General features: G+C 45.1%; 1 protein-coding gene across 1 annotated transcript in view; it reads left to right on the forward strand.

Annotated features, from left to right (window-relative positions):
* The window catches only part of KLF7 (KLF transcription factor 7), a 120,833-nt gene that overhangs the window by 62,284 nt on the left and 33,476 nt on the right, over positions 1-25,073 (forward strand). The window contains exon 2 of the mRNA XM_075608523.1: positions 11,363-11,978. Within this exon, the coding sequence (XP_075464638.1) occupies positions 11,363-11,978 (616 nt within the window). The remainder of the gene's footprint in view (positions 1-11,362; positions 11,979-25,073) is intronic.

Consider the following 25,073-nt stretch of genomic DNA (forward strand, 5'->3'; position numbering starts at 1 on the left):
TCATGATTTTCTAACGTCCTAGCTTCGGAGACCGTCATTTTAATTTCCCAGACACTGAATATTTCAAAAGCGTGTATCTCCTGGACAGAGCATCAGATTGTTACAACGTTGGACAGTGACAGACGAGATCTCTTAAAGGAATAATAGGGGAAAGAAAATCTTGACCAGCACGACCGCTGCTTTAACGCTATGAGTGCCGGCCCTTCTGACACTCTTGATCACATGATCGCTCTCCGAAGCAGTCACATGATCTTGCCTGTCACTGAAGACGGAATGGGGGAGTCATCCCTCCTCTGTCTTCCATCACTTCAAATCGTCGTCCTGAGCTCCCCAGGAGAGCAAAACGCGATCTCCCCTAAGACCACAAGCATTTTTTTTTGGGGGGGGGGGGGGGGAAATGTAGCTACTATGTCACGGGGGCATCCAGGGTGTCAGAATCCATGATGTAGTTGCCACATCACAGGGCTTCCAAAGAGCTAAAGGGTCAGTAAGTCTCGTAGGATCAAAGGGCACAAAAGGCTGTGGTATGTTTAAAATGTCCGGAACCCTACTGATTTCCCACCTACGTCACGGAACCTTGCTCGTGTTTTAGGAGCTGATCTGGCTGGGTCCATATGGAAGTGGAGCCCCATCACTTCTGTTTCCGGGGGCCTGGGTGTGTTACGTGGTTGCTCCATGACCCGGTCAAGCTTAATGGTTAATATGTAGCGGCGGATTGACATGTCTTAATTAAAGCCGGATAAGTATTTGTAAATAATCTCCTAATCTTTTATGATATGACTGCGGTAAGGAATTAATTACGCTAATCACACTGATAAGCTGTTTACATATCTATGAGCTGCTTATAGTAGATTTCTATCTTGTTGATTGTGTGTATGTGTGTATGTGTGTGTGTATGTATGTATGTATATATATATATATATGTATATATGTATATATGTATATATGTATATGCAGTGTTCGACAAACCAATACATTTGCACGCCCCGGGCGAGTGGATTTAACATCGTGGCGAGCTCCTATTGGCCCAAGCAGCACACGTGTGGTACTAGGTGGCGAGTAGATTTTTTGGTGATTTGTCGACCACTGTATATATGTATATATATATATACTGTATATTGTAAATTGCACAAATATAACCATTTGAAACCCTTTAATTGCCAGAATGTCCTGTGTAACCTAGTGGCATTATCTAATTATACTAATATAATTAGAACAAGGATATAGGGTCATTAGGAAGCAAACAGCTGGAGTCCGTTTCACTTTCTGGGCACATAAAACATTTTCTTTTGTGCTTTTCATATAGCAGCTCGGTAAAATATTTTAATAATGTTGAATATTATTTTTTGACACTTTAAAAATCTACCTTTATTCTGAATATTCTAAATTAACATTTCTTTTTTTTTAAAAAAAAGTAAGTTTTACTGTAGGTTTGTAAAGTGGTAGTGTGCCTAGTACAGCTCAACCCCATTATAACGAGATCAGTTACAACGCGAATCCGCTTATAACATAATGCAAGCGTGGCTCCCAATTTTTGTATTTATGAATTCTTTACAACACGATTATTGGTATCTTAAATACTTTATTGTACAATGCGTACAATTGTACATTATTTCTAACGCTATACGCTTATAGCGCGATGTGATTCTTTGGACCACAAGCACAGCGTTATAAGGGGGTTGAGCTGTATATCTATAAAAAGCACACTTTTTTGTCTGTACCATTGAAGTCCATCATACCTTGCTGCTTGTACCTTCTAGTACCACCACACCTCACCTCACAGCTTGTACCCTTTAGAACCACCCTACCACACAGCTTGTACACAATTGTAGAACATCACCCCTCACTTCCTGTACCCTCAAGAACTATCAGATCAGTGCATGTTCACTCTAGAGCAGAGGTTCCTATTCCAGTCCTCAAGGACTACTAACCAACTTTATGTATACTGTACCCCTGCTTGAGCACAGGTGGTTCAGTTAAAAGGATTGGGCCACCTGTGCTAATGAGAGGACAGCCTTAAAGCCTGCACTTTAGGACTGGAGTTGAGAAAAATCTGCTCTAGAACCATCTTACCTTACTGCCTGTACCCTCAAGGAACATCCCCGCTTACTGTGTGTACCCTCTAGGAGAGTAGTTCCCAACTCCAGTCTTCAAGCACCGCTAACAGTGCAGGTTTTAAGGCTATTCTCTCATTAACACAGTCACTTTGACTGAACCACCTGTGCTCAAGCAGGGGTATACCTAAAACCTGCACTGTTAGTGCTCCTTTAGGACTGGAGTTGGGAACCTCTGCTCTAGGACATTAGTGGGCAACAGGCAGTCTCAGAGGGCGAACCGCTCACGGGCACGCCTCCTCGTCGCATCTCCACCCTCCCATCCCCCCATCCCTAAGGCCACAGATCGCCTCTGGGGCAGGCTCGCGCAACGCCACACGTTCCCGGCGCGCGTCTACTCTATCCACTGCTTTGGGCAGCTGACAGGAGTGAGGAGAAGCTTCTACCCGTGACTGCAACATCCCTCCTGTACTCTATTACAATCACTTCCCACGGTTTGCACCCTCAAGAACCAGTCACACTGCACTTGCCTGTAATGAAAGCATGCTATGTTGTGTAACACATGGTATTTTGCAGACTTAAATCTTTTTCATCGCTGTCAAGTGTCACTCATTTGGATAGGGTGTTCCTCATTTCTCAGACCAACAGACTTTAATATACTTTTTAATGGGAGAATTGTTCCCCCATGAAATTGTCATTTTGTTGGCCCATAACTGCGCAATCCTCCTCACTCTCGGCTTCTGACAGCTGCGTATTTTCTCTCGCTAGATCGAACACATGGTCTGATTTACGGGACTGTGACTCTGTATCAGATGATATCTCAGCATGAGTCAGTAACCAGTAGCTGGTAGCGTTCAACACAGCATGGCCTCTGAGGGAGGTTATTTCATTTCTGATTTGCATATCGTGTGCGTGTGTGCGTGTGTGCGCGTGTGCGCGTGTGCGCGTGTGTGTGTGTGTGTGTGCGAGAGAGGGGAAATGCATCCAATTTCAAGGGGAATAAGCAGGGACATGACTTAGTTCCTTCATCCGTCTGTCCCCCGGACATAAGCAATTTCTTGACACGTACTGCAGGCACCTGTGATAGTGAAAGGGTTACATGGCCCTCTGACAAGAAGAATAAATATAATATAATGATATAAATACTTCATATTCAATACTCCGATATGATATAGCATTCATGAAACCGTTCCACGTCAATTCTGTGAAGTATATGAGGCCAGTAATTGTTCCAAAATCCGTTCTGTCGTTGTTTTTATTGCACACACACAACCCGCCTCCCCCCCCCCCACACACACCCTTTCAAAAGAGTAGTGGTTAAGGTCTTTGGTCAATATTTTGAAAGTATTTGTACTAGAATACCGCATAATAAAAATGAATTCATTTATATACGTAGGTTTGAGATTCAAAAAGTAGTGGTACTCGGTCTGTAGGTAAACGAATACAAAAAAAAAAGAGCGCTTCTCCTGTTCCATACTCCCGAGCACCATCACACTAACTACAGAGCTAACCTTTTCATTCATAGGTCTGTGTGATGGGACTGACCCCCATTCATTTCGGGTACCAGGGTTCACGTAATGGCGGAGTTTCAAAGCCTCGACGCCCTGTGAACCAATAGGAAGCCGTGACATCATCAGATTCGGCTTCCTATTGGGCCACATGACGCGGGAGCTTTAAACTGTAAAACCCAGTTGGAGCTGCTACTGCCGCCCCATACAGAGGTCTTTATTTCTGGAACCAGGGGGTCCCTAGAGCTTAAATTAATAGGGTTCAGCTCAGAGGACCCCCTGCTTCAATTCTATGTTAAAAAATGGCATAAAAGATTGCTTGCATGGATTGCTCCTTTAAACCCTTTGGTGCAATAGAGGGCTTTTGGCAGCTGAGGTACTGCGGGGCCTCGGTTTAAAGGTACGATCCTCCTCCATAAAATTACCTATTTTGACCGTGAGCTCAACATGTGTTACCCCGGTCTTTGCCACTCCCAGGGGCCCCAAGCTTTTTTGAAGCTTGTTTTGTAGGGGAACTGGCAAACTGGGAAATGGAAGAGGGGACGCCATAATGTATGTATGTCTTTATTTATATAGCGCCATTAATGTACATAGCGCTTCACAGCAGTAATACACGTGACAATCGTATAAATAACAAACAATACAAATCAGGCTGGTGTTATTGTAAGCGCTTGCATTTTGTGCATATAGGCCAAACGATGATGCGTGCGCCTAGGGGGCGTGGCCATGGCGTCACAAGGGTAGGCGTCACTGTGATTGGCTCACAGTGTCACGTGGCACGGTAGCCGCAGGAAATGACACATTTCTTTCTTTCCACACAGCTGCTGCGCCAACGCTGTCTGCCGTGCATGCGCACGTCGGCACTGAATACACTGTCATAGGGAGACAGGTATTTTTCCTTGCCGCACGCACACTAGTGCGCACGCGCGTAGTTTAATACAAGCCTAACATAATGGGAAGGAGCGCTTCAGACATATAAGTACCATTTAGGGAAAGGAGTCCCTGCTCTGTAGAGCTTACAATCTAATTAGGGACGCTGCATGCACAGGGTCTCTATGAGGAGCAGTCACGTGATCGCGATGTGCCGGTGAGGACGTGGCAGCAGATTATCAACCGTATTATTTCTGTTTTTCATTTGATTTTAATTGTTATTTAAAGCCTACAGGAAAGTATTCACATGGTAACGTCTGCCGTTTATTTTATCTTGCTCCACCCCACCAAGGCAGCACAGTGCTGTTTTTCATGCAGACATGAAAGAGACTTATCAGAGGAGTTGTCCTGAGCTAGTCTTTGAAGTCTGATGATGCCAATGAGTGAGAGGGGCTTAGTAGCCATGTTCATTTCAGTTTTTGGACGCATTTGCCGGAATAATAAAACCGTTTAAAGGAGCAATCCCAGCAATATCCTACGTGTGTTTTTTGAATGAATCAGTTCTGTAGTATTAGATATGGGGTGCGCAAAAACTGGGAGGCGTGAGATTTTCTGGGAGGGAGGGGACCCGCGGCGCTTACAGAGGGCCCTGCGCTCTTCCCCAAAGCATTTAGATGGATTGCCGGGGAGTGCACGCGAAGCCTCTGTAAGGTCCCTTACCTTGTCTCCAGCGGCTTCTGCCGACGCGTCACTATGGCAACTGGTGCCATGGTGACGCAGCATTGCCATGGCAACATGACGTTGTGGCGCCGGAGACAAGGTAAGGAGGGGGGGCGCGAGCAATGCAACTCTTAATGCCATTTTCAATGGATTTTAATATACTGAGCATCCGTTGATTTCTATACCAGGTTTTTAACACACTTCCCCAGCAGTGCAAGATCTTTGCAACACGTTCCTGTTTATGATCATTTGTTGCCAATATTCCCAGCAGTTTGAGCTGCAAGCTATAACAATACATAATGTTACCTTCATAATATAAGGATACATTATAGCTGCTGAGTTGCACTCGTTGAAGGATTGATTGAAACTAAAAGGCAGCCATTTAGTGAACCCTGGGAAGCAGGATCTTTGCTGATCGATTTATGAGAGAACTAGGTAATTCGTTTTCTTTAAAGGTAATCAAGGGCTGCATATATATATTTTTAAATGTCAAATAAATAAAAATAATATCTTTTTGTTTTAAGTGCCACTTGGATTGCCTCTTTAAAAATCAGCAAGCAGAGGGGAAAACCTAGAGATTAAATCAGACACCCTATTGCATGGTATAGTGTAGGAACCTATAAAAATGGAAAATAACTACACCTTTAAAACCCAGTGATCCATCACCTGGAGGCACCTTGGTTTAGATTGCAAGCCCATAAGGACAGTTATTGTGACTGAATGTTCTACCATGGACAGCTCAGTGTCGCACGTCTTCCAGTACTGAGGTACTGATAAAGAATTTAATCGATGCTTTTACATTTCTTTTGTCATCCTGACACACTTTAGTTATTTTCTGCTTTGCATTAAATATCGTTGTTGAGTGATTATTTTTTCTTGATCTTAAATCACAGCAGTGAAGCTGAACTTTCTAAGGTGCTCGATCACTCCACCTCAGACCAGTTGCAGTATTGTATATTTCCCACCGTTCGGTAAGAGCAAGTAAATAACCCCCGACAAAACCAGGGTGGTCTATTGCAGAGGTGGCAAACTCCCGTCCTCAAGGGCCACCAACAGGTCACGTTTTCAGGATATTCCAGCTTCCGCACAGGTGGCTTAATCAATGGCTCAGTCTTTGACTGAGCCACCTGTGCTGAAGCAGGAATATCCCTAAAACCTGACCTGTTGGTGGTCCACCCCTGGCCTATTGTCATGATATTTCTTGATTTCTGCGCAGTCTGATATCTGCGCCTACATTTGTAAAGCCAATAATCTCACACGATGTATCAATTACTGAAATTACTCCCAAGTGTGTCAAATGTCCGACTGCTCTCAATCTAGTGCTGAATGAGGCTGGTTTTTGAAGTGAAACTTCTTTAGTGGCACCTAGTCAATTTTGATGGAACAAAACTCCTTCATGGAGACGAAAATGTGAAACGGAATTGACGTCACGCTCCTAACGGCCTCCGCTCCCCCCACACGCCCGCTGTCACATGCGGCGCCGCTCCTAACGGCTGCCGCTCCCCCCACACGCCCGCTGACATATGCCGCGCATGCGCAGTAGTGATGGCATCGCTCAGTTCTCCAGCGCGCATGCGCAGAGGCTTCTGGAGCTCGCAGTGCGTCGCGCATGGGCAGCAGAGAAGAGGACACGGAGCGCAGACTACCGACCCACACCCCCTGTGTCACACACCCTGTCACACACACACTGTCACTCACAAACACACACACACAGACATACACACACACACACACACACACACACACACACATATTCACACACACACACACACACACACACACACACAAACACATGTTGCTGACAACACACAAAGAAGTTTTACTTAATATGCGCGTGCACAGCACACACAGCTTTTTTTTCTGGTACGGCTGTAGCAGACGTTATCGCACCCGTAATTGTTCGATAAGACGGTAAATGGCCCCATCACGAAATTTTGCAACTGACTCCATTGAATTGCAAGTCGCATCAATAAGGTGTCTGCAGTAACGCGTTAACCTGCGATAACAGGAGCAATAACATCTGACTGTTTATTCTCTGGCCTGAGCACCGACTCTAGATGAGCTCTTACATACCAATTTATTAAAATGTTCTACTCTCGCTCCGTCGGCTCCTAAATCTCCATCATATCAGACTATGGCCCAGGGCGACCGTTTTAACATCCACGAAATAGCTCCTTTTCCTGCGCGTTTCAGCTCAGAGGAAATATATCTGGGTTTCTCATTGTCTCTGGGCATCCATTCTGTTGTATAAAAGCCGCGATTGCCAGGCTGCTAACCATTACCCAAAGTTAATAGCATGTTAATTTCTCACAGTATACAGCTAGGAAACCCCAACTCTGGCTTCATTTGTCAGGGAGAGGAGCACAGGATGGCTTTTTTTGATGGCGTATTTAGCAAGTGTTTGAGATGAATTGGTATTTACGGTGCCTTTTTCTGAATTTGTTGCAGGGCAGTAAAAGAAAAGACGTGAGCTGAATGAATGTTATCGCAGCGTTTCAGATATTCCTGGAATGCCTCGATGCAATGTGTTTTTTTTTTAATCATTTATTGTGTACCAGCAAACAGATGCGGAGAGCCCTCGACGTCTTAGTGCTAAGTAGAGATTGTCAGCTGAATTCCAAATGATGTGAAACTTAAATAACGGCGTGTTCGGTATATTATTCAGGGTAACATGACTTTCTCCTGAGTTCAGTAGCTGAACTGTGGCACTTTTGAGAAGAAACACTGAAGCCTCTGGGAGACGGAGAAAAATAACCCACTGTGGTTTATGTATCAAGGTAGTTTGACATTAAGTTGATTCGAAGACCCATATTTCATATTCGGTGAAGCTGCATCTTAATGTTGGGGAAGCTCTGAGTTCCTATTTGTTTGAATAGAGGTCAAAGCTTCCCTGATGTAGGGAAGAGACGTTCATTTAAAACAGCTGAACGACGTGTTGTTTTATTTTTGCATTTTATTTAGTTTGTGCTTACTTTATTAAATCTCTATTTGCCTTTACGAGCGCTTTTTTATTTATTTCAGGGGATATAAATGTTTGCAATATTATGTGCCCGGGAGGGTAATATCAAGTTTTCCCTAGAGCAGGGGTCTCAAACTCCGTCCTCTGGGCCACCAACAGGCCAGATTTTATGGATATCACTGCTTCAGCACAGGTGGCTCAATCAGTGGCTCAGTCGAAGACTGAGTTGGCCACCTCTGCAATAGACCATTCTGGTTTTGTCAGGTGCTAGTTACTTGCCCATACCGAACGGTGGGAAATATACTGCAACTGATCTGAGATGGTGTGATCAAGCAGTTTATAATGTTCAGCGTCACTGCTGTGAAGACTAAGGCTGAGTCCCCACTGACGCTGAGCGCGCTCATGCTTGGAGACCGCTCCAAACATGAGCGCCGGGTGTCCTGGCATTTAAGCGCGCGGGGGAGGGGGCATTGCGGGTAGTTGAGCGCGCTAGAAAGTCAGGGTTTTTTGTTTACATAAGCGCAGAGCATGTGTGCCCGTGCACGAGCGTGCGTGCACCGCGTGAGTGGGGACTTACATATATCTATGTATGTAAGTAACCGCGGCAAGCACCGCCCGCTCAGCGCTAGCGGGGACAAAGACTGGGTCACTGAGCCACCTGGCCTGTTGGTGACCCTTGAGGACTGAGTTTGAGGCCCCTGTTCTAGAGCCTAGTGCAGCCTAACGGTTACCATGGTAACCTCAGGATATGGACGTTAAAATCATGTTTTCCTAAAACTAGCATTTTTATTTAAAGAGCTGTACATGCTCAGGGGACAATATACAAACATTATATGAGAGAAATTCAAAAAGGCTTCTGGGGGGATCGCTGGTTTAAATCGAGGTTCCCCCGACATAAAGGAGCAGCTTCAGGTATATGAAATTTAGGCCGTGACAGAAACATTCTCCCCCTGCAGCTTGTAGCCACAATATGCTCTCTGCAGCTGCTTTGCCTGGTACAGTTTCGCTTGGGATTGCGGAGGAGTTAGCCGATGCACATATAATAAGACGTATCCCATGCTGTATATGGGTCAGTCACGGTTTTTTAATTTATTTAAAAAAAAAAACTTCTAGAAGTAAGAAATCTCTGCCAAGTCTGGTATATGCTCTTAATTAGCCATCTGCGTAAATGGTACGATGCTTAATTAACACATCTTTTACATGTACTTTCCATAAGCTTGATGTATTGCCCCACTAGTATATGTATGCATGTATGCATGTATGTATGTATGTATGTATGTATGTATGTATGACAGGCACTCCACATTCCAAAAGTGAGAACTTATTCCTCAACGTTTTGGCTCCCATCGGAGCCTTTATCATGGGCTCTTGATGAAGGTTCCGTTGGAAGCTGAAACGTTGAGGATTAAAATCTCACCTTTGGAAGGAAGTGTGCCTGTCCTGCTTTTCTATATCAGATGTGCTGCTTTGCTGACACCTGGGCGGCTGTACCCTGCCTATCACCTCTAACGCTACATGTGAGTGACTTGGACTGGTGTGTGTGTGTGTGTGTGTGTGTGTGTGTGTGTGTGTGTGTGTGTGTGTGTGTGTGTGTGTGTGTGTGTGTGTGTGTGTGTGTGTGTGTGTGTGTGTGTGTGTGTGTGTGTGTGTGTGTGTGTGTGTGTTGTTGTTGTTGTTTAGTTCATTGCTATATGTTTTTTCTTTTCATAAGTATAGGTCATTTAGTTCATTCTTATGGGCAAAACAAGCCAGCGACCATGGCAAGGTAACCCTGTCAGCAGGTCTTACACCAACAATTTTATACTGTGTTCTTTTGTATTTTCTCCACTGCCTACAGAAAAGAGGAACCAAAGCAATTATATAGTTCAGCCAGCAGTGTGCAAACTGATTAACTGTGGGGGGCGCAGGGTTAAATTAAGTGCCGGGGAAGCGGCGAAGGCCTCTGTAAACCTTACTTACCGTGGTTCAGCTGGCATCTGGAGACGCGTCGCCATGGCAACGCGGCATCATGTGACATCGCATTGCTGTGGCAACGTGACGTCATGCCGCCGGGAACCAAAGGAAGGGGGGCGCGCAGAGAGGACAGCCGGCAGGGGGACGCAGGGGGAAAAGATTGCACTCCCCTGATATACTCAACAGCATGGGGTGCGTGACATATGCAGTGTCTAAGGGGTTAACATTTTGAAGCACTATATGTGCTTTGTGTGAGCTAATTTGCAGTTCAAACTGGTTAAAAAACAGAAGTGCCCATATAAATATAGTGGGGGGGAGGGAAGGTATTACCACCGTTCTACTGGAGGAAGAAATATCTCACTGGACATGTGTGCATGGGCCTGCTGATTTAAATAGGGGGGAGACGGATGAGCTTAACTAAGAAGGCAGGCCACATACCTCCCAACTATATGCAATAAGACATACACAATCTTAGCCAGCTCAAAACCCAGACCCACAGTATTCTATATTTATATATTTAACTGCGTCAACTGGAGAGCTACTGGGAGAGTGACCTCAAATATACAGCGGTAAACAAAGAAGCCCCAATGCACGTCCAATGTAACATTATTTAGTGCCTTTCTGTCTTTTCTTCTCAGAAATATGGGTTATTGGGTATTTTGTTTTATATATATATATATATATATATATCCCCCCCCCACACCCCCCCCCAACAGGTAAAATAATGTGTTGGCCCCACGTGAGGCTCATGTTGACACAATGGTGTCTGCTCCCTGTGGTGCGTGTCTGTCACGCTACATACAACATGCTAGCGGGAGCAATAACCTCTGCTACATCTATATATACAGTATGCATGTGTGTGTGTTTATGCACACGTATAACGTTAAACTGCTGATAGAAATAATAGCGCACTAGGACACTTACCACTGGCTTCTGTTTGTTTCTTGTATTTAAACAGAGAACATTTTAATGGATCTCTCCAGAAATGATGAACCTGTCAACCCATATTGTATTCCAATCCAAGCAATGATAGAGTCCCTGTTGTGAGGAAGAGCTCTGCTTTTGGTTATTAATGTTGGTCAGTAGACAGAAGGGCAGCTGCATAAATATATTCAGGCTCACATTAGCTTTGTGGCATAGCACCACTTAGTAAATATGTCCCTTAGTATCACTCTACTGGGCTCCACTTAATTTTCAGTGCGATTACATTTTATTTTAAATATTGCAGTGACTGTTCCTTGCATGTATATTTTTGCCACCGAATACGTTTTTAATCGTCTTCTCTCATTTTCCCCCAGACATGCCTCGAGTTGGAACGGTATTTGCAGACAGAGCCTAAAAAGATGTCAGAGACCTTTGGGGAAGATTTTGACTGTTTCCTGAATACCTCCATAGCTCAAGGCATAGATGTCAGTGCCCGCAGGCTGGAGCCCATAGTAATTCCAGTGGACATAAGCGCGTTCGAGAAGCGCCCAAGCATGGACCTTCTGCTGTCTCAGGACAAACTCCTTTCAGAGACCTGTATCAGCCTACAGCCTGCAAGCTCTTCTGCAGAGTGTCCCACCTCCGTTAACCAGGCACAGCTCAATGCAGTGACGTCACTAACGCCGCCGTCCTCCCCTGAACTCAGCAGGCACCTGGTCAAAACCCCACAGTCCCTTTCGGTCCTGGACGGCACCGTGACGTTAAAACTGGTGGCGAAAAAGGCCTCCGTCAGCTCAGGGAAGGCGACAGAGTCATCCGCGTCAGCCGCCATCACGTCAAAATGCAGCCTGAGCGACAGTGAACAAGCGGGGGCCTCAGGAGAGGCCTCCCCCGAGAACAAGAAGAGAGTCCACCGCTGCCAGTTTAATGGCTGTAGGAAAGTCTACACGAAGAGCTCGCACTTGAAGGCCCATCAGAGGACGCATACAGGTATTGCTTAGTTATCACATGGGCAGATATTTGGTGGCCATTTTATTCCCTTCGCTCCCAGAGGCCATCAAAACGTTGCACAGGGATTAATGGCGCCTTCTACTGTTTATAGCTGCTGAGCCAGAGTACCAGCACCTAATGTACCTTAAACTTAGTGCGCAAGCTCACGAACGCACACTGATTTGCATACTGATGCACACAGAGTTCAACAGGAAGAAGAGAGTAACCCTCCGGATTCACTTAGCGCTCAGTAATGTATTCAATCTCCCGCGTTCAGGTTCACCGCAGTGAACCTTTCTCAAGGTGAACAAACAGTGTCATCGTTGAGAAAGGTTCACTGCGTTGAACCGAAACATTGGAGATTTAATAAAGGTAATAATTTAATACATTTCAGACCGCTTGTAAGTGAATTCGGAGAGCTACTCTCTTCTTCCTTTTGATATTAAGGGGCACTTCCCTCTGAGCTCAGCATCCGCAAGTAGTCCAAGTGTATTTTTTCTTATGAGCCAATGATAGGTAAAAAAAAGTGACAAAAACCCTCCACCGTAGTGTATTGGAAATATAAACATCACTTGTGAGCACATTCACATGTCTCAGATATGTCTGCAACATTGCTTTCTCCATAACCTCTTAGCATACTGTGCTCCCACTGCAGCCAGGGATTCTGGGTAATGACATGGAAGTGAGCACACAGTGTCACCTTTTTGCTTCTTACCCACTTTAACATGGAGCCCTATAAGCTTATGCCTGCCGTATTACACAGCTTTATTATGAGCACACACAGTTCACACACGTTAACGATACACACAGACCCGCACATGCGTCACTACCGTTCTATAGTGCTGACATTGTAACCTTTTTGCTTCTACGGATGCTATAGCCCTAACCATCAGCTACTGTAACCTAACTACATGACATAATAAGATACTAGGAAGATTACAAAACATTATTGCTTAATGTGTGATAGTCACGAATACAGACTCATGAACCTGCATGCATGATTGTCATACATATACACAGCATTGTGTTTCCAGTTTAACTCTCTATATGCTACACCGTTTTGGGTGGTTGTTACTCTTTGTATAGCATACCCCTCCCCCATCTCCCTAAATATAGTTTCCATTTTATTTCGTGAAGACATCTTCTGCCAGAAGGTTGAACCTCTGTCGACACCAGTTTCTCCTACGTGTTTATACGGTGTTCATCAATCATTATGAAGCGTGCCTTAAAATGCCTTAATGGCCTAGCACTGCTTAGTAAATATGTCCCGAAATGTAAAGCTATGGTATTTCTAACACAAGTATTTTGAATTACAACACGTAGAGGAGCTGAAGGTCCTGCAACACATGATGATGATAAAGCACTGGTACTAGGGGTGGTATAAATAGCAGAGAAGGTGTTACATGGCTGAATGCAGATTGCTAGTAAGTGGGACTGTGGTTTAGAGCAGAGGTGCGCAATCTTTCCAGCATGCGCCCCCCTTCCTGCTTTCCTCCCTGCTCGCGCGCCCCCCCCCCCCCCTGCCCCCACTGATTGAGCCACCTGTGCTGAGGCTGGGATATCCTTAAAAACTGACCTTTGGGGGGGGTGTCTTGAGGACTGGAGTTGAGAACCCTGCTTTACAGAAATAAAAGAAAGACAATAGAGAGATCACGGGAGGACATTGACAGAATGCAGAATCGGGCAGATTAGATGACAGATGAAATTGAAAATGGGTCCGGAGCCAAAAATTGATCTGCCCTCCATCCACCCCCCCTACTTTTCTGGCAGAAGATTCTCCTAAACCATTTAGTAATGTTTAACTTTCTCTTTTTAAAACACCAGGGCTCCCGGAAATGTAATTTAACTGGATATAAAATCTGTACTAATCTTTAATGTTCTGCTTGTGCATTTTTTTGGGGGGGGGGGGGTAACTGTTTTAATCTCTCAAAACCTTTTTGAAGCCGCAATCCCACTTAGGAAGATCTACTGTATTGGCCACCAAGAGAATGCACTCAAATGTTTAACACATTACCTACCTTTTTATTGTCTGTCTCATCCGGATGGATTTACGCTTTGTTTCATAGTTTTTCATATTTACGCCTTTTTTTAAAATTATTATTGCAAAAAGCACAGCAGTAACCTCCATGGTTACATGCCATCCATACTGCTTTTGTTAAGGGATCAGGAAATTGAAATTGCAGTAATTTTAGGCAAAGGTATGTCATTTTTGGAAGGCATGAAAATGCAGAAAAAAACTACATTTAGGCTAAGGCCATGACGGGGGGCGGGGCCAAAACCAAAACAAAGCAGGGCTCACAGCTGGCTTGCCATTGGTTGATGGGAGCCAGTCTATGATTGGCCCCTTCGCGTACCATGTGACGCGTTGCCGCACGGGAACACCATTCTCTTGTATCCCGTGCTGGCTGACGCGTCACAGTACGTCGTCAGTTGGCAGTGAGGAGGGACTGGGACCGGATTGTGAGTTTAAACCGCAATGGTGAGTTGCGCTCACGCCGCCGCCCGCGCCATCGGGCGCAGCGGGTCCCAGCCCTTAGGAGGCCCAGCCAGAGTAGCGCAGTATCGTCACTGCCTTTGAAGTGGGTGGTCCCAGTTAAAATCCCAGTGTTGGCTCCTTATGAACTTGCCAAGTCACTACATGGCAGGGACATAGGCCCATATTTACTAACTGGTGCTATGCCTACGCACACACGCACACACATGCGCGCATGCGCGCGCGCGCATACACACACATAAATGTGTGGGTGGGTGTGATCGTGCGATCCAAGTTCTTGTGTTGATTTTGTTTGGTAGAAACTCAGTTTTACAGAATAAAACCATACAAATGGTTTCTGTTTAAAAACACTAGGGAACCTTTTAAACAGTTTGAGCTGTAATTCTTTCATTGAGAAAGCAAATCATAACTGTCAAGGCTTTAACAAAAGTTCATTATTATTTTTTTTGTGAGATTTTCTTACAATCACAGTAGAAATCCTTACCTAGCCCTTTTCTTTTCTTCTGCACTGCAAGGGTTACAACCCCCCTCCCCCCCTCCCCCACTCCACCTGGGACTTAGAACAATAGCAGGAGGCGGTACAGTAGTAATTAGGACAACATACATGCTAGGAAGGAAATTTTACAGAGTAGTGGGGGCAGAGACCGAAGGAGAGGGAGAGAGGCAGTGATGATGCTGGTTTCTAGGCAACCACATCAGCATTAAATGCAGTGTGCTAATTGGCTGGCCTGTTAAAACCTGGGTACCAGCCCTAGCTTGCTACTCAGCTGTTTTCTTCATCACTCTGTTGCTAGACTACAGCTTTCCATTTCTCTCTCTCTCCCTCTCTCTCCCTCTCCATTCTGTCGGCTAATTGGCTGCCTAGCTGGCCGGTGACTGCCGGGTACCAGTCTGAGCCTGCATCTCTGCTGTTCTCCCTGGAGGCTCAGCAGGAGGGGAAAGGAGAGAGAGAAGGATATGTCAGCAATTAATGGAGCATAAGTGTAAATTCTACACAATGTCTACCACCTGCGGCCCCCTGAATCCAGCCCTTAAAACCAAATCCTTCTGGCCCTGAGCACATCACAAGCCTGTCTCTCCCGGATTAGCTTTTTGAGTGTGTTAAAAGGGAGATGCAAATCCCAAAGACTTGATCGCCCTTCATTTTTTATTTTTTTTTAAAAGCTCTTACTGGAAATGCAAATGATCCTACTACTGAGTATTGCTGTAACCCCTTTCATGCCAGAAAGGCCAACAACGCATGGCTAAGCGTTGCTGTGATACGCCGCACGCAGTCTTCTTTCATAATTAATGAGTTGCTTAATGGATTTTTAAATCCGGGTCTGGAGAGATTATCCCAGAAAGTCACAATAACACATGAATGTTCTTTTTAGGTTTCGGCGCTAGTTGGCGACTCAGACTTCAATGATGAAAAAATTGCTGTGATCGGGAATGGATCCCAAATTATTTTGGGGCTAGACACGGACACATATGCAGCATTCGTCTTCCCTTTCCAATTTTCCTTAGAAATGACTGAAGATGCATCAAATAGCTACCGTTTGTACGAGAGGCACCAGCTCTTCAAGCCTGAGCGTTCGGCTGTCCTGCAATCATTTTAGGGCAGGAGTGGGGACGTGACTATTAAGGGAGGGTGTGTGTCTATTACGGGAGGGGGCTGGATCGGGGCTATGTCTGTGTGGTCAAAAACCTACAGATTTATAAGCAGATATCTCTGGCATACTAAAGTATTGAAATGGAAGCAAATAATTACGGTAGACAGCATAAAAAGGTTTGTTCAATGGTCAGCCCCTCCAAGGACCAATGTGAACTAATATCAGTATCAAGTTTAATAAGTTACATGGGAAGTGATTCGGCCCTTCATAAAATAATAGATCCATATACGTATTTTTAATCATTTTTAATGTTTCTACGTTAAATTAATATTTTGCAGGTTTACAATCTTTATCTAATCTCTTCGGTGATTAGACTGTGGATTCTGGAATCTATACTGCCAATGGCCATTTAGTTATAGACTTTAGATTTAGTAAGTACTCTAGACAAAGTAATTGTGATTCCATAGTTGGTTAGAAAAAAAGAGGACAATGAATAATTTGATAAACATGAATTTCACAGGACCCGGAGAACAGAAAAATGTATTATTTGTTCAAAGACTGCAAATATTTTTCCTTTTGAGGGTCATTATTGTAAAACAGCCAATTACATTGATAAATTGTGTTTTTACAGGACAGATGGGGCCACCCCATTAAAAGGCTTAATGAATGAAAAATATACTTTATTTATTCAATATTTCACCAGGAAATATACAGCGATTCAAATAATCTCATTTCCAAGCATGTCCTGGAATGCAAAGCAGATAAACAGAACAAAAGGACTGAATCAACAATGACAAAATTAAATTAGGGGCGTACTGCATTTCCTCTTGCCCAAATATTTTGTTCGTTTGAATATATGCAGCAGCTCCTCGCCTTTACGGCGATGCAATTATCTAAGTTTCCGATCGATCTGTCCACCCGTGATCGATCGGCAAAGATCTGGCTTTCCAGGGCACACAATATGGCCGCCTAATTCAAAAGAGGAATTACTGCGAATTGCTAAATTGTTGCTATAGCAACCCAAGGAAGCTCGGGACATTACAACTCATTAAAAGTGCATAGAGCGTGAGTTTTTTTTTATTTGTTAGGTTTTTTTAATGCAGTAAGTATCATCTAATACTTAACACTGATTTTATTTTAAAAAAAAATTAAAAATCTTATAGGATTTTGAATGAAACGCTGATTGAAATTAGTACACATAATATTATGTTCCCAGCACTCACAAATGACCAATGAGAAATGGAATAAGCCAAACTGATTTAATCAGCAATAAGTACACAAACCCCAAAGGGGTGTGAATAACACAGAGTTGTGTAGTATATGTGACAAGGAGGGAGCGGCAGAAACCAGGGAAGGATAGGAAGGAAAAACAGCGGGAAGGAAAATCCCATGGAAAAGGGGGGGGGGGGTGGAGAAGAAAGTGCGCTAATACAGGGAGAGGGGGGCTGATTGAAATTAGCTCAGGGGACCCCTGTTTCCCATCTGGTAATAACAAGGGTGATCTCCGAGGGGAAGGGGAATGCTGCTTTCAAAACATCATTTGTTGTTTACTTTGCTCTCTAATGAATTGCTACTGGAGGAATTCAATCTCAAATCTGTGATCTGGATGAAAGATAAATGTGTTGCCTTAGATATATATCTAGATATATATCTAGATATATATCTATATATATATATATATATATATATATATATATATATATATTGAAACCTTATAACTGATTGGCTGGCTTCACCAGCCAATCAGTGAATACAGCATCTAGTTGGTCGTTCAAGAACCAACCAGAAAAGAGGTTCAAAATAAATAAATAACAAAAAAACAGTATTTAAGTGCACCTGTAACTGAAACTAAAGTGCACTAAATTAGGATGTGGAGTTTAAAAGAAAAACCATGGTGGGATACCGAGCAGAGCACCCCGCTTAAGGCTGACTGGGAAGTGAACTCAGCTTTCTGCCCAGTGGCCACAGTGTGGGTGTACTCTGCTCGAAGACGAGAGCGCACCAGCACCTGGAATAAGGCCTGGCACGTGAGGGATACCTCCCCAGCCAAACGCTGCTTCCTGGACTTATAAATAGCCAGTTTGGCTAATGCCAGGAGCAGTTGGTGAGGAGGTCTCTGGCCCTAGTGTTCTGGGATACTGGGCGTCGAAAAATAAATAGGTGCGGGGAGAAATGCAACCAGAACTGCAGGAGGAGGCCCCTCAAGAATGCCAAGAGGGGCTGCAGTCAGGCGCAACTAAAATAAATGTGGAACACGGACTCCCTTGCGCCACAAAATGGGCATGAGGCTGGGGAGTCCGTGAAGTGGGCAAGATACTCTCCCGCTCAGTGCATCATGGAGGATTCTCCAGCTCAGGCCCCCGGTGGGTCGGGGGAACTAACTCTGAATAGAGTTCCCTCCACTGGGACTGCACCTTTACATAACATGAGCTACTGCAGGATCTGCTAAAGAGGTGAAAAAAGTGTGGCTCATTCTCACCTCCTCTTCTGCGGCTCCCTGTTCTCAGGCCTTGAATTCCTGTTTGCAGCAGGTGTGATGTTGCACGCTCCCTTTTTGTTATGTTGCTAGCGTTGAATATGCATTTCCCTGTCCTTATTTATCCTAGATGAAACATTTTTAGCACCAGCCGGAGGCTCCATTTGAAAGTACTTTCCCACATAGCCATATACAGTGTGTTCAAGTTGCAGTAAAGCAAATAGACTCAGCCATGTCAAAACCTTTTTAAAACAATTTCGCTGTCAGAAAGTCCACATACCCTCCAACTGAACCCATTTGGCAGCAACGCTGCATGTTTTTGGCTCCTGTAAGAGCAGCTGTAGCTATTACACGGAAAGTTGTGTGTGTGGTAAGCTGTAGTATATGGCAGAGGTGCTCAACTCCAGTCCTCAAGCCCCCCAACCGGTCAGGTTTTCAGGATATCCCTGCTTCAGCATAGGTGGCTCAATCAGTCCCAACTCTGGCACAGGTGACAACCCCTAGCCATCGTGCGACAAAATCAAATTATTTTCTCTGCCCAGGACTCACACGCGCGTGGTCGCGCTTCAGCGAGCACGTGGTCACTCGCTCTATGGCCTTCATAATTGAAGTACGGCCTTTTTTTCCTCACGCAGCCATGACCTGCACAAAAAAAAAAAAGTATGTAGGTGAAAATAATTAAATACCGACACAGCTACTGTTCTAAAAATTAGTTCAAAGCCCCTCCAAAAAAAAACCCTGTTTGCTGGTAGAATTTACTTTTATTTATTTATTTTTTTAAATGTTTGTAGATTTAAAAAAACAAAAAAAAAAACACAACAAATATCACCGCGGGGTCATCAATAGAAAGTCGCAACCTCATCTCCCGGTGACGTTACACCTTTCCATTGCCTGCCGGACCAAGCTGGACGTAGTGGCCATTTTGTTTCCTTGCCCAGTTGACAAAACTGCTTGTAGCTCGGGGGAAAAGAGGGTCCGCCCAGGTTACGGGACTGCGGATCGTCTCCGGGGTACTTAGAAAACCAAATACCCCCCCCCCCCCAAATGTGAAACGGTGCAGACTGCTGCTAGGAATCTGGGTATTTTAGAAGATCGAAATACATCTGGTTTCAGTGGAACAACATAAAATGGCTGACAAAAGGTGACATTTAACAAAAATGTGTGCTGTTTCTTTTTTGAATAAGTATTACACATTTTATCCTGAATAGATGCAAGGAGCCCTTTGTATTGTGTAACATCCCGCTCTTCTTTAATGCAAGGGGCGGGGGGTGGGGGGGGGGGCACTGAGAGTTTCAGAAGCATATAGGAAACCTATCAAAAATCTGACATGTTAAGTGACCCAGGAGAGAGCTTGAATCCATTATACCTTGCCGCTAAATAAATCCATTTACTGTTTCTGAAATGAGGCCTAATGCTTGTCATAGATGACATAACAAAATGACTCCCTCCACGTCTACTGGGACGCATAATAAAATCATGCAAAATGGAATAATAATTCAAATCTTTTTTCCTAATTAAAATAGATGGATTTTTTTTTGTCATCGAGCTTGTCATTTGTAAAATCCACATACTGGTGCACAATTTTTTTTTAATTACATTTTCTTTAAAAAAAAAAGATTTGCAAAAAGGGACTTATAATAATAATAATAATAATAATAATAATAATAGCATGTTCTTGTATACATGCAAAGCGAATATGGGCGCGTTCGCTCATTTCCTATTCAACGCACGTCTGTTGTTCTGGTTCATTTACAAAAACATAAGTCACAGGTAAAATCTTTCTGGTGTAAGTGGATATTTGTGATAAAAATCACGTTTTAAGTGTCCGGGACCTGAAAATGAAGCTCTCCCCAGAGCCCAGTGCAGTCTGAAGGTTACCATGGTAACCTCAAAAGCTAGAGATTAAGAAAATAATGATTTTAAAAACTAAAAGAACATGTTCAGGGGGTAAGAAAGTTAAACTCATATAGACATCTGTGGGGGGATTGGTGCTTTAAATTTTTGCCTGGCTTCCATCCACTCACTGGTTAAACCAGTGAGTTTATTGTTCCTTATTGTTCAGTAGCTTTGATAGGTGCAATCCCCTCTATCCTAAAAAAAAAAGATGGTTTCCTTCTTCAACGGCCTCCATCTACATTCCTGCAGGCCCTTCTTAAAGTCCCTTGATAGAACAAGGGATAGCAACAACATGGCAGCAAGAATTGGATAAAACATTCTATTCCAGTCAGTTGATGCCAGAGCCCTCGCTTGGGAGGGAGAGCCAGTGGACAGAGAGCATGAGATAAGCAGGGGATTCTGGGAGAAGAAAAAGCCATTTACTTGATACTGGGGGCAATCTTTTTAAATCTGCAAACGCTTTTTCATCAGTGTTTTCTACGATGTTTGTGCAAGAATATGTAAAGCGATACTGTTCTAACTGGCCACTCTATCTTTGTGTGCTAACTCCAGGGGGATTTATTGGCAAGACTGCATCTTTAACTGTACAGCACAGTAACAAGGCAGGCTTCTGCCCGATGCAGTAACTCTCAGCTACCACTGAAGGACGGTCCCTGGACCGTCACTACAGGCCAAGGGCACCCGCAGCCTTCCTAGCTCTTCCCTGCCCACCCTAGCAAAGACAGAGGTATGGTCCACACTCACTCTCCCCCGGAGGCAAGAGGACCGGAGAAGCCCAATAATCAGACTCTCCAATGTGTGACCTGCCTTCCTCAAGTGGGGAAAGGCACTGCTAAATGTGGGCGCTACCTGCCCTTAAGTACAGCCAGGAGGAGGGCACCAGGTCTGCCTCATGATTGGTCATGCCCAGGCCTGATGTCACCACCCCCCCGTGTCAGGCTGCGGTCTCAGTCATTAATGTGACACGCGCGCCCGGAGGGTGGGGGTGGCGCGTGCACAGCGCTAACCGCGATCTGCGGTCTCAGGAGAGAGGGAGAGGTTGCGACGGGAGGGGGCGTGGTCGGGATTTTGAGGGGGCGTGGCCATGACCTCACGCGGCTGGTTCGTCCTCATTGACTGAACCGCCAGCGGGGGCGTGGCCACGGCTCTGTCGCAAGTTCCACACACAATTTTTTTGAGTGTGTGGAATCTTGCAGTACAGCGCGGCGGCTGAATGTGCGCCGACGCATGTACTCGGCCCTGAGTGACTGGGGGGCCGGTGTTTGTGCGCACAGTGCATGCCGAGGCGTGCGCTGTGGCAGTCACTGGGACCGCAGCCTCACTCAAGTGCAGCTCCTCGGAGGGTGAAAACCCCATATCAACTACTGGCAAAGCCTGCTTGTACCAGGACTTACTGCCAGGAGGGAAGCAAACTAGTAGCCACAGTTGGCATGGACACAAGCATAACAGATTAACACCAGCTTACGCACAATAACACCATAGGTCAGGAAGTCCCTCCCCCAAGGAGTTTACAATATTAGGCTCATATCCACAAAGCTGTAGCACGCCGTTACTCCCATTGAAGGGAAAGGCATGCTAAAACTTAGCACCGGTATGTGGATATGGGCTTAAGAGATCTAAAGGTTGCAATCATCAAGGCAATTAAGAAAGCGTCTTGTACAACCAAATCACATTTTTCAGCATCCCTAAAAATTATTTCTCAACAAAATAAAAAATCCTGTGCCGAAATTTGCTATGTGGTTGTGAAAGTAAAGGCATTTTGTCAAAGGTAGGACTTCCCAGCACTGACAGAGTTAAGTACTGGAGTTGAGAACACCTGGGTTAAGACCCCCCCCCCCCCCCAAACAGGTCAGGTTTTCAGGATATCCTTGCTTCAGCACAGGTGTTTCAAACAGTGGCTCCCTGCTTCAGCACAGGTGGCTCAATCAGTGTTTCAGTCGACTGAGCCACCTGTGCTGAAGCAGGGTTATCCTTAAAACCTGACCTGTTGGCGGATCCAGAGGACTGGAGTTAACCCCTCTGCACCATTACTATGTTGAAATCCAAGCGTGATGTGCCTTCAGATTGGCCCAAATAGTTCAATTAAAACCAGAAGCTGTTTCTTCTTTGCCTTTTTTCAATTCGCCCTTTAGTCTAATCAGAATACTTAATGAGCATCTGTGGGATATGAAATTAATCCTTCTAATGAAGGAAAGGCCTTTCTAATTCACTTCCAGCTTTAACATTTGCGACTCCCTCAACGCTTCAAGGATTAATACGGCAGTCTACGTTACTCGTGCTGCATGGCACGGGGAGGCTGAAGATGTCACTATAGAAAAGGGTCAGTCCCACGTCAACTATTCAAAAAGATCTATTTTTCTTTTATTTAAAAAAAATTCCCTCTGCTTTACCCTCCCCTCTCTCCCCCCTCCCCTATCCCCTATCCCCCCTCCCTCTCTCCCCCCTCCCCTCACCCCCTCCCTCCCCTTCGATCTGATCACATGTCTCACGGTCAAGTTCCTGCTGCAAAATTGGCACGGAAATATGACACCAGATTTATCTCTGAAAAACATTTCCAGCGAAACCAATGATCAATGTTGTCCATTAGGGAAGATTCCATATTTAAAAGAATGCAGCAGGCGTAACCTGATAGGGGTCCATGTTAAAATGGATTTGAAGTAAAAGGTGACACTGTGCTCATTTATATGTCATTTCCCAGAATCCCTGGCTGCAGTGGAAGCACTGTAAGAGAGAATGGGAGGGAAAAGCAGGGTTACAGACCTGTCTGAGACATGTGAATGTGCTCACAAGTGATATTTTTTATTAATTTATTATTTTTCTTTTATTTTATGTAGTGGAATATAATTGTTTGATGCAATTCTTCCATGATTTCTGGGTAATCAAATACAAAGGAGCTCTCACAGTGTGCCACTTTTTGCTTCATGCCCATTTTAATATGGAGCAATATATGATTAGGGCCAGGGTTGCCACCACGGGTTTCGGCTAGTTCTCACCGGGCTACGGGTGGAGATTTTAAATCTCCGGGCTACTGCAGGGCCAGTTGGGATGTTTGGTGCGGGGCTTCGGCTCTTACCTTCTCCGGCGGCCGGACCTCCCACTGCATGGTCCGGTCAACATGGCACTGCGACGTCAAATGGCGTCGTGTCGCCATGACAACGGGACATTACGTGCCGTTGCGGCACCATGAGGTGTCCCATTGTCATGGCAACATAACGCCATCTTGACAGAACAATGCAGGGGGAGATGTTGCTAGATGAAGCTGCCGTCGGAGAAGGTAAAAGAGTTAAATATATAAATGAAAATCTTTAAAATAGTTTTTTTTTTTTAAAGTCTCCGGGTTATCATTTAAGGGAAGGTGGCAATCCTGCTTAGGGCTTATGCCTTGATGCTTGGGATCAATTTAGAAAAGTCTCCCAGCTGCAAAACCAGTGCAAAGAAAAAAACAGCACAATACTTATCAAGCAAAGGGATTTTTTTCTTGTGGTAAGTAAATACCCCCCTATACAGTATACGGCAAAGCTTTAGAACAAAAGCTGTCCAATTGGTTAATACTTGTTACAAATAGCCTATTAAGGAAGAAGTGTAAACTAGTAATAGCTGCCAACATTAGAATAAATGTTCACATTGAAATACACACCAGTTAAGACGGGGTTAGCCTATGTAGCCAGGTCCCCCTCTTGCCTCCGGGCTGTGTGAGGGGGACGGCTGTGATGCTGCTGCAGTGCAGGGCGAGCGAGTAGTCGGCGTTCCGCCGAGGGCGTCGCCATTTTGCCGAGTGTCGCGCATGCGCAATGGAGCTTGTGCATGCGCAATGGAGCTTGCGCATGCCGGAAGACATCTAGAGTTGCGGTGTCCATTTTGCTAAACCCAGCGCTTGTGCAGTGCAGTAGGAACAGCAGCCATTACACCCATAGCTCCGCAGGGGAACTACAGCTCCCAGCAGCCCCAGGGGCTGTTAGTCAGGTGACGCGCCGCAGCCAATAGGGTTGCTAGGATCTCAGCAGTGAGATAGATACATATGGCGCGCTGAGCGGGACCACACCAGTCGGAGAAGGGAGCCAGACAAGGAGGTAGGGTCTCAGGAGCCTGTGGCTCTGAGACTAGGCCTACTTTGTTCTTAGGCCCCGGTTCAGTTGTAGCTTGTAGCTTGTGGTTGCTTTAGGGAAGGCCCCTTTGATAGGGATGCGTCCTCATAATACTGCTTAGTGTCAGGGATACAGTGAATACGCTGTGAGGTGATCGCGGCCTGTGGTCTGGGATCAGACCACCTATATACAGAGACTCTTAAAGGTGGGACCATCCTACCGTATACCACCCAATGCAGAGACGGACGCCATTGCAGACAGTGACGTCGCTGGATCAGCGGATCCCCATCATTAAGTCGGTCGCACCAAGTACTGGAGTACTCGGCAGGTACCTCACAAAGTACACCAACAACTCACGGTGGTAGCGCTACTCCCTACACTTCTGGGTGGGCCCGGACATTGGGGAAAAGGACATCAGGGTATTGGTGCCTAGCACCTAATGTACTTTGGGGACATTCATTGGTGATACTGAATTGGGGGGGAGGGGGTTATACTGTGTGGTACAGAGTACTGTTATGGTTCATAGTAAAGGTTGTTATTATATATACAGCC

Source organism: Ascaphus truei, chromosome 7 (genome assembly GCF_040206685.1).
Source record: "Ascaphus truei isolate aAscTru1 chromosome 7, aAscTru1.hap1, whole genome shotgun sequence".
NCBI lineage: Eukaryota > Metazoa > Chordata > Amphibia > Anura > Ascaphidae > Ascaphus > Ascaphus truei.